Source organism: Schistocerca americana, unplaced genomic scaffold (assembly GCF_021461395.2).
Source record: "Schistocerca americana isolate TAMUIC-IGC-003095 unplaced genomic scaffold, iqSchAmer2.1 HiC_scaffold_46, whole genome shotgun sequence".
NCBI lineage: Eukaryota > Metazoa > Arthropoda > Insecta > Orthoptera > Acrididae > Schistocerca > Schistocerca americana.
The window spans coordinates 2,771,682-2,782,418 of NW_025726192.1; the positions used below are offsets into that span (position 1 = coordinate 2,771,682).

The 10,737-nt window shown below is 40.5% G+C and overlaps 1 protein-coding gene across 1 annotated transcript; it reads left to right on the forward strand.

Annotated features, from left to right (window-relative positions):
• The first annotated feature begins 8,689 nt into the window (after nucleotides 1-8,689).
• Nucleotides 8,690-9,046, forward strand: LOC124583614 (cyclic pyranopterin monophosphate synthase-like). The gene has a single exon (XM_047131340.1). It carries the CDS (start codon nucleotides 8,690-8,692, stop codon nucleotides 9,044-9,046), a length of 357 nt encoding a protein of 118 aa, XP_046987296.1.
• Nucleotides 9,047-10,737: the final 1,691 nt, after the last annotated feature.

Genomic DNA, 10,737 nt, shown 5'->3' on the forward strand with positions numbered 1-10,737 from the left:
CAATACCTCCTTAATTATTGAGCTGAAAAACTGTAAAAAACATTCATACAGTAAAATCACACAAAAAAAATTTCCTATTTCTGCAGGTATTGTGCCTTCTGTTTCCTTTTCATTACAAAAACATATTGATTCAAATTTATAAAGTCACAACTATGTCGCTGTGATTTGTGTAACACACATTCTGGAACATGTTCCAGGAATGTCATGAAACAGACAGCTTTAAATACTTACTGTAGCTCATCTTTCAAGACTTGCATGCCAACAACAACACCATCTATCCAATCTGTTTTTATTTCTCTTTCATGTAAAGATTTCTCCACAAAGGATATCACCTGCCATGTAGGCAGTGCAAGAGGAAATTCCACACTCGCATTTGGGTAATCAAGTAGAGTCTGTGTCTTGTCAGAACCAAGTACAATCAACCCAATTTCATCTTTCCCACTGGTAAATATCTGGAAACATATTAAATGGTAAAAATAAGTTTTGTTTATAACAAGTTGTATACCAATAAAAACATGACACACAGAGACTCTTTATAAAATTATTTAATTGGATAGATAAAAAATCTACTCGCCAAGCAGTGGCAGAACACACACATAAAAGACTGTTGTGATAGGCAAGCATTTGGAGCCAGTGACTCCTTCTTCAGGCTAAAGGGTTGCAGGGGAAGCAAGAAGTGTGAAGGAAAAGGACTGGAGAGGTCTAAGAAAAGGGGTAGATTTTGGGAAAGTTACCCAGAACCGTGGGTCATGGGTGACTTACCGTACAGGATGAGAAGGAAAGACTAATTGTTGGGGACTGCATCGGGCAAGATTCGGAAACCTGAGAGCTTAAAGGTGGAAGACAGGGTAATATGCAAGACAGAGATTACTACTAAAACTGTACATGAGTTAATAAGAGTGAGAAGCTAAGCGTATTGTATACAACAGCTGCGGGAGGGGGTAGTGAAAATAGACGGGAAAGACAATGAAAGATGTAGAAAGCTAAAACGGAGTGAAGCAAAGAGTAATTACAGTGAAGAAAGGCTGAGACAGCAGAAATTAACGTAAATTAAAGCGAGGTGGGTGGTGAGAACCAAGGACACGTTGTAGTGCTAGTTCCCACCTGCGGAGTTCTGAGAAACTGGTGTATGGCGGAAGAATCCAGGTGGCATGTGTGGTGAAACAAGTGTCGAGGTCACGTATGCCATGTTGTAGAGCATGCCCTGCAACAGGATATTGTGAGTTTCCAGTATATACACTATGCCTATGCCCATTTATCGTAACTAATAATTTGGTGGTAGTCATGCAGATGTAGAAAGCTGAACAGTGTTTACATAATAGCTGGTATATGACATGTGTCATTTCTATTTTTCGCCTGATCCGCAGTTCTGGGTGACTTTCCCAAAATCTACACCTTTTCCTGGAACTCTCCAGGCCTTTTCCTTTACCCTTCTTTCTTCCCCTTCAATGCTTCTGTCTGGAGGAGCCACTGGCTCCGAAAGCTTGCCAATCATAACAGTCTTTTATGTGTATGTTCTGCTGCCACTTGGTGAGTAGATTTTTTATCTATTCAATTAAATAATTTTATCAATAATATATTGTTTTTGTTGTTATAGTCACTCTTTATAACCTACTTAAAATACATCACGTACCCTCCTCTCCACAATTCTTCGAACACATAGTTTTGCCTTTTGTAAAAAATCACTGCGTTTCTGTATAACATACTTGGAATCAACGTGTCCAACATCTATTACAATCATAAACAGAAGAAAGAAAGTCATTGTATTTATTGGCAGTATTACGCAATCAAATATTTTGAAAGAGTTCCAGTGGTATAAATTTACAAAATCTTACAAATAAATATATACGTTTATTCTTTAAATCAATTCTTAGCAATAACATAATAGTATAAATTGCAGAATCAATATAGCCAATTTTAATGTAATGACTGCAATACAAATACAAAATAACAGCGGTAAGTTATAACAAATGAGAGAGAGAGAGAGAGAGAGAGAGAGAGAGGCATTTAGACAATGTTTCATTACAGTGTGAAACTTATTAGAATTAAAATGAAGCCATAGTGAATTATTACATTCCAAAAATAATAGTTATTGTGCTCTTTCACCCCAAAATACTACCTTCATTAGGTAATATATACTTTTAATTTCAGAAATTTTTACAACAGCTCTGGACTTCACTGCCTCGATGAATTTATTACATGTGTCAATGAATGAGGGTTGATAACACTGCTTTAGTCATTCAATTGTTCATCATGTGATATTCACAATGTTCTTAATAACTTCTTATGTAAAGTTCTATCATGAAAAAGATAATCTACGTAAGTTTTAAAAGTCGCGAATCTTTAAACAACAACTTGATAATGGGTATATCAGTATTTTGTATACATTCTAGCATTGCTAGATTTACTTTTAAATTTTAAAGTATATGAGCAGATTGGCAACTTTCCATCCAGAAAATTTGCTGTTGGCAAGACCTCACTACAAAGAAAAATGGTCTTTCCGGAGTCAAATGCTAAAGAATTCATAAATACCAGCAGTGTAAGTGATACAAACAGGTATTAAGCAACGGTCATAAATATCGTTCTGCTAGACGAGAAAAAAAGTAGGTAGATGAAAGAGTAAATTGGGTGCAAGGATTGAACATAAACTCACCCAAATTACAAAGGATCTTTCTTTTTTTTTAAAAAAAAAAAAAAAAAAAAAAAAGTGTCACTGCTCAAGAATTGAGAACTGCCCCCACCCCCCTTTCTTTTACAGGCTTGCTTTCACTTCTCAGATGAGACCATGTCCCCCATATAAGAAGAAAATAGCCAATATGTAAAGAGAATTACAGTTAAAGAGTTTTCTAGAATGAGACTTTCACTCTGCAGCATAGCGTGCACTGATATGAAACTTCCTGGCAGATTAAAACTGTGTGCTGGACCAAGGCTCAAACTTGGTGATCGTAACCCCAGACCTGTGTTGCCGTTTTCGGAGGTAAATCTCGTATCTGGAAAGAGGAGATGACAGTTAGGGTACTATGGGCGAGCAGCTGCCATCAATTTTTGATGGTGCAGAACCCACAATAGTGGAACTGCTGCCTAGTCCAAAGGCACCTGTTACCAGTCTTACCCCACAATAGTGTATCGAATCCAGGCGTAATGTCGTAGCTGATAAAAAGTCATATGAGAGATTCCTGTAATCTAGGTGTGACTGCACCAATGCTGCATACAGCCATATCAAAGTAGAGTGGACCACACCGCTGAGGCATAGAAGAGCATTCAGGTGCGACCTACATGTCTGCTTTAGTTGACAAAGACGGGGAAGCCATGTCAACTAGGCATAAAAGACCGGTCCTAAAAAACACAATGGCAGAAATGCATAACGTAGGTCATGGCAGCCAAAAAATGGATGCTATGAGTGAAAGCGCAGGATTGTGCTTAGTGTATTGCTCCCTGCATTCTGCCTCCAGCAATAGCCGTCGCGGATGAACAAAAAAGATGGGGACACCATATGTCATGCAGCTGCCGCCAGATCATTGATAGCCACATAAAAGAGAGCGGCACTCAAAACAGAACCTTGTGCAAGCCCCGTCTCCTGCAGGGGGGGATGCTACAGGAGGCACCAACCTGTACCCAAAAAGTGTGACATGGAAGAAAGTTCTGGATAAAAATCATGAGTGGACCATGGAGGCCCCACTCCTTTAAGGTGGCAAGGACGTTATGGCACCATGTGGTATCATAAGATATATATGCAGATCAATGAAAACTGCAACAAGGAACTGATGCTGAGCAAAAGCTGTTCAGATAACACACTTCAAGTGGACTAAATTATCTTCAGTAGAGCGCCCTTGGCGAAAAGCACCCTGGATCGAAGCCAAAAGACCCGGGGATTCAAGGACACAATACAGCCTTCGACTAACCATATGTTCAAGTAACTTGCAGGACACTGAGTAAACAATCTGGACGACAGCTGTCCGTTTGAAGAGGCAATTTATCTGATTTCAAAATTGGAATAACAGCATTTTCTCGCTACTGGGAAGAAAATTCTGCATTGCACCAGGGATGGTTAAAGAAAGGCCAGGTACACTGACGGAAAAATTTGCAACACCAAAAAATAATTAATGTAGAGTAATGAAATACCAGGAATATATTTGTTGAGACAACATATGTAAAGTGATTAATGTTGCAGGATCAGGGATCAATGTAAGTGTGAGATAAGCCACAGCAAATGTAAATGTAAATTCTGGTACGCTGTAGTACACGTGTCATGTGTCAGTTTGTGGAATGGAGTTCCATGCCTGTTGCACTTTGTTGGCCAATATAAGGACAGTTAATGATGTTTGTGGATGCGTTGAAGCTGTCATCAGATGATGTCCAATATGTGCTCGATTGGAGGTAGAGCTGGTTATCGAGCAAGCCAAGGCAATATGTTGACACACTATAGCATGTTGGCTTACAACAGCAGTATGTGAGCAAGTGTTATCCTGTAGGAAAACACCTCCAGGAATGCTGTTTGCGAATGGCAGCACAACAGGTCAAATAACCAGACGGACATACAAATTTGCAGTCAGCGTTTGTGGGATTCTACAAATGTATTGTTTAGCTTGCCAAGGCAAGTGTAATTGTGTACTTTGACCAGTGGGAAGCCAGTCGGTGTAGTGTTCTGCGTAGCGGCTGGGGTAGTGTTGTGTAGTTGAGGTGCTGCAGAATTGTTTGTATGGTCCCTCATATTACCGATGCTCGGAACTGGTGTTGGTAAAAGCACGCTGCATTTGCCGTGTGAGTCAGTAGGCTCAGTTGTTCGTGTATGTTGCTGCTGATTGCATTTTGGACCCACCAGCTTCCAAGGTCCATCTTTGTTCCACGGAGCTCACACTTCCAGCTCGAGGACTACTGCGGTGATATTGAGGGCCTCTCTAGTATATTCACTGGTGGTGTGACTGGTGTTGGTGTTGCTGTTGCTGTTGTGTTGCTTCCACCCGTCAGTTGGACAATGAGCTCATGCTGTCTCCGAGCCATTGCTTCTTGATTTGTGGCAGCAAAGTCCAGATTTAGCTGGTTCATCACTTACTGATAGGTGGCAAAGCAAGACAGAAACGTCGAAGGGAACAGATGGCACTCCTGCCTCTTGTGCTGCAGTCTTGCTACGGGGGGAGTGACGATTTGTTATTGTTTCCACCCTCCCTCGCCCAGCTTCCCTCAAAAATGCAACTCGCTAGCAACCTCACTGTTAGCATTCGACAGACATCTACAATTTTAATAACAATAATAAACACACAAAAATATATTAAATTATTCAATATAATAGTAACAATACAAATAGGTGGATCAAAGAAGGAAGAAAACATAGAACAAACAAAAGAACTTCAGAAAGTGTACAAACTGACATGGACACACTATAATAAAAGAAACATTTCAGTACAAGGCAAACACATGCACTACAATACAGTTATAGTATCAGAAGCACTCTTCGCATCAGAAATGACCACAATCTGAGGACCAGGCACCACAAAGCAGAAAGAATACAATGCAAAATCCTCAGAAAATTTTTAGGAGCAGTGCACAGAGATGGTATATGAATGAAGAGATCAACCAGAGAATTATATGAACACAGAGGCAGACTCAGTCACAATCAGAAAACACCGACTAACATTCTGTGGACACATACACACAATGAATAGCGACAGATTCACAAAGGGATTTAGGATGTAGTAAATGCCTTAATCAAAAAAACCAGTTGGTTTCAAGAAATAGAAGAAGGCTACAAACAAGCAGGAATCAGAATGGAAATTATGAATGAAAGAGACAAATTCAGAAACAAAATTATGAACATAAAACTTGAAGTAAAGGAAAGGAAGAAAACAGAGAAAATATGTACATATCAAAGGAAACAAGAACACAGTCAAAGAATGAAAAGATTTTGGGAAGAGAAAAGGGAGGAGGAAAGAAGGAAAAAGCTGAACAATCACGTAACAACCGAGTTGAACTCTGTCAAAGTGTGTGCTCACCATCATTATTTCAATAAACATTATGACTGAACAGAGGTCTGCAAACACATGTGAATGAGGGGAATACTGTTTCTATCAGTGATTTCCAACTGTGTTCGGGAAGTCATTCTTTCTGCTGTTGTTGTATCGGATCTGTTGTTGACAGCTGGTATGTTCAACCCAGTGGTGTGCAGCTTTACCCAGCTGGAATGTTGTCAATCAGACCAGAAGCATGTCCTTGTGGGCAGACCCTAGCACGAGCAACTGAAAAGTGTCCTTTATTACATGTAGCTTGTCATTGCTGGAAGAACTTGGCATTTTTGACACACTTCTGTTTCCACGCTACCTCCTTCTCCAAAAGTTATGTGTGCATTTGGAAATTGGTGAAGTAAAAAATATAAAGACATCGTGTCATTCTGCCACATCTGTCTGTAGTGTGCATTTTGCAGTGCGTGTACGATACAAGGCATTTATTAATATAATGGAAGGAAACATTCCACGTGGGAAAAATTATATATAAAAACAAAGATGAGGTGACTTACCGAACAAAAGCGCTGGCAGGTCGATAGACACACAAACAAACACAAACACACACACAAAATTCAAGCTTTCGCAACAAACTGTTGCCTCATCAGGAAAGAGGGAAGGAGAGGGGAAGACGAAAGAAAGTGGGTTTTAAGGGAGAGGGTAAGGAGTCATTCCAATCCCGGGAGCGGAAAGACTTACCTTAGGGGGAAAAAAGGACAGGTATACACTCGCACACACGCACATATCCATCCACACATACAGACACAAGCAGACATATTTAAAGACCAGTTTGTTGCAAAAGCTTGAATTTTGTGTGTGTGTTTGTGTTTGTTTGTGTGTCTATCGACCTGCCAGCGCTTTTGTTCGGTAAGTCACCTCATCTTTGTTTTTATATATAATACAAGGCATTTAGGTATGGTGAGGTTACTTAGCCATTAGTGTTCACAATGGCTGGCATAAAGGAAACATGACAAGTATTACATTAGAAAGCAACAGCGATAGCTTTCCGACCGCATAAATTCTACTAGGCAGAGTCAGAAGCAGACACAGTGGCCTGTGCCAGATACGAGGGTTGGAAGTGGCTGAAATGTGAGTTGTGGGACAGAGAGAAAGAGAGAGAGAGAGAGAGAGAGAGAGAGAGAGAGAACACACAGACAGCACCATAAAACATTCCCCATCTCTTTCTGCACAGAATGCACCACACTGCTGCCTTCTTAAGGGCACCCCAGTATAATATGTTGTTTGGGAAGTGTTTGGTAGTTATCATCATTGCTATGACCTCCACTTGTATCCACTCCTGCAAGATTGTGAAATCTACAGCCACTGAGAAGATTTATGTGAGATGTTCCTATCAACTTTATGTAATATTCATATTGCACACTTCTGCAGACAAAACAGATTTTCGACCTTAGCTTAGGAAAGAAAAGAATCATCACAGATCATTAAGGTTCAAAGAACTTGTCTTGAACACTGTAAGGGATCCGTGATCCCACAAACATAGATGCTAGTATCTGATGCCCAGGTCGATAGCGGACAGGAGTCGATTGTCGAGCGCTGCAGTAGGCAGTGAGACTAGTGCTGAGTGCGCAGTAGTATGGTAGAGTGTCGAGTGAGAAGTAGAGTGGGAAAGACGGGCAAGAATGGTGGTCGAGTGAGTTGTAAACAGTAAAATTCACTGGAGTATGACGAGTGAGCACGTCCCCCTGATCGTCGTGGGGTTGACTCTCACTAATGCCGATTCGCGAGTGATAAGAAACAGAAAGTGACAAGTGCCGAATTACGTGTTTCACGTCAACCGCATCGGCCAGCAACAACCATGGATTGCAGTGAGGATTGTTGTGAATGTTAACCATCAGCATTGCGTGTGACAAAGTACTGAAAATCAGCAATCAGTAAAAAGAGATAACCGCAATTAGACGTGTAAGGCAAAGGTAACAACTGCCTCAGAATTTGTGTGTTAGTAGGAAATATATATCAGTTGTACATCGCAACCTTTGTGATACTTAATAATAGACAAACTTTCAATCATTAGCTATTCTGTCTCAGAACAGCCGCATTCGCAGAACAACCAATAGCCTTTCATCCATTAAGCACACGGTCATATATCATAATAATTAACTGTTTGGTGGCTTCGGTAAATTACCCAAAATCCAGTAAAGGAATTAATCGGGGGTGTTTCAACACAAATGCTTAAAAATTCTTTTGTAGTTAACCTATTTTCAGATTATGAAGAGTTCTTTGTTACAGCTTGTATTTTTGTTCCAGGTGGCACTGAACTTGATGGCTGTAGTGATGTCATGAAGGCACAGAGTTGGAAGTTGTTAAACCTTCAGAAACAAGATTTTCAAAAGTACTTCTTCTCAGACACCAACATTTCGCCCCTGTTTGTGTTGGATACACAGATGTCTCAGTTGTTGTCACATAATTTGAGTGTAGTGACTGAATCTAGAAAACAGTTTCTTTTGCTTCCCTGTACCCCAAGCATTATGTGCAATGCAGGACTCCTAACAAGACAAACACACAGAGCACAGCCCTCTGTCTTCTCTTGCCGTTTCTGCAGTTTGGGAGCACAGTCTGGAAGTCTGACTCATGTTGACCGGACTGGCAGGGCGAAAATGGTCGACATGGGTTCGAAGCTGGTGACAGAACGGACTGCTACAGCATGAGCAAAGGTTTTTGTGGGACCCGAACTGATGAAACTCGTACAAGAAAATGGCCTGAAGAAAGGTGACGTACTTAGCGTTGCTCGCCTGGCGGGAATTGTGGGGTCCAAGCAGACGTCCAGTTTTATCCCTCTGTGTCATAATATATCTTTCTCCTCTGTGGCTGTGGACATTGAACTGGACTCTGCTCTCAACTGTGTGATTATAACTGGCACAGCAAAGTGTAGAGGGCAGACAGGCGTGGAGATGGAAGCTCTCACTGCTGTATCGGTGTCTGCCTTAACAGTGTACGATATGTGCAAAGCTGTGAGTCATGACATTGTGATATCTGAAATAATGCTTCTGACCAAAAGTGGGGGAACTAGAGGAGACTTCCACCGGACATGAGCATCTGTGTGGGTCAGTGAAATAAGTTAAGTATACCTGGTGTGACGTAGGCAAATTTCAAAGTCTGTTCGTAGTTATCATAAATTATACACACATCGAATTGGCCTGAATATAAGTTGCACCTTTAATTTCGAAAAAGAGAGAAACTTAATCAAAAATAATTTGTCAAGTTGCCCATTTACAAAAGCTTTTCAAAATGTGATTTACCCTTAACCACTTTTTTTTGTAGTACACTGTAGATAAATTACACACCAAAACAAAGCTTTCAGTTGCAGTTTTCATGTAAGACACTCTTAACTTCACTAACATTCATTGTTTTGTCACTGTCAGTATTTTTGTCACTCTCCTCCCAAAGTACAGTGCCGTCACTACAATCCCGGGCATTGCATGTGCAGCATTTCTTGAACCGTACCTTTAAAAAGCACATCTGTTAGATGAATAACTGTGAGTTTGAAATTTGCAACGTAACTGTACGGAATTCCAAAATTTTCTCTCAATGTTGTGCTTCATTGGTGAAGAATAAATTATATTCTTTAGTTAGAGAAAAACTGTGCCTGTCCCATTGTCTAAAATAGTGAAACTGTGAGAATGGTAATACAGAGGGGTCCAGAAAAATGTAGACTCTCTTTGATAGTCAATATTGATGGAACAAAATGGCATAGTGTCAAAATTCTTGCATGGGAGGAAGATCATTTTGTGTGTTCAAAGTGACACCTGTTAGCAGCCAAGCAACATCAATGTTGCTGAATTGTTGACTGAAGTACAGCTGTCAGTGTTGCCAGTGTGGTAGCTGCACAGAATGTCTTGATGGTTTCTCATATCTCATTCAGTGTAGCTGGGTTCTGTTGGTAAACTTTGTTTGTCGAGGTCCCCCATTGGTAGAAGTCGAGAATTGTAAGGTCCCGTGACCTTGGTGGGCACTTGACAGCTCCTCTTCGACTTATCCGTCACCCACGTAGATTTTCATCTAAGTAGAATCTGATATCTCTGTGGTGGTGAGGCGGAGTACAGTCTTGTAGGTAAAAATCTTTTGTTTCCAAACACCTCTTGGATGGCTAATAAAATCAATGTTTGCAGCATATGATACACCTCACCAGTTATGTACCTTCAAAGAAGAATGGGTCAGAGAAACAATACTATGATGGACCGCACCACACATTAACACCATGTGAAGTAACATGTTTGTCCATGTGAACATGAGGATTTTCAGCAGCCCAATACATGCAGCTATGACAGTTTACATTACAATTCAGGTTGAATTGTGCCTCATTAGGCCAGATAACCTTCCCTGCAAACCATCATCTTCGTGAAGCATGCCTTCAGACCACTCGTAGTGCTCCATCCTTCGATTCGGGTTGTCCTCATTCATAGTGTGAAATAATCTTGGAATGTACACTTTCCACTTTGCAGTCTTCAGAATTTATCATGCACTTGATCAGCTTACCCCACTTCCCCATAGATCCTGCTTCATAGATTTTTGAGATGATCTAGAAAAATGTTGCAATACAGCAGTGCTGGAACCTGGAGGTTGATGTTCTTGTTCGGAGGACCTTTCCTTGTGCACATTTTAAACAGTATTGTCTGCTTAAAATTTATACCAAATACAATAAATTGTTGTTTCAGTACATCCTTGCATTGCTCAAACAATAGTTGTATTTCATTCAGTGCTGCATTGTCATCTGCTGGAAACC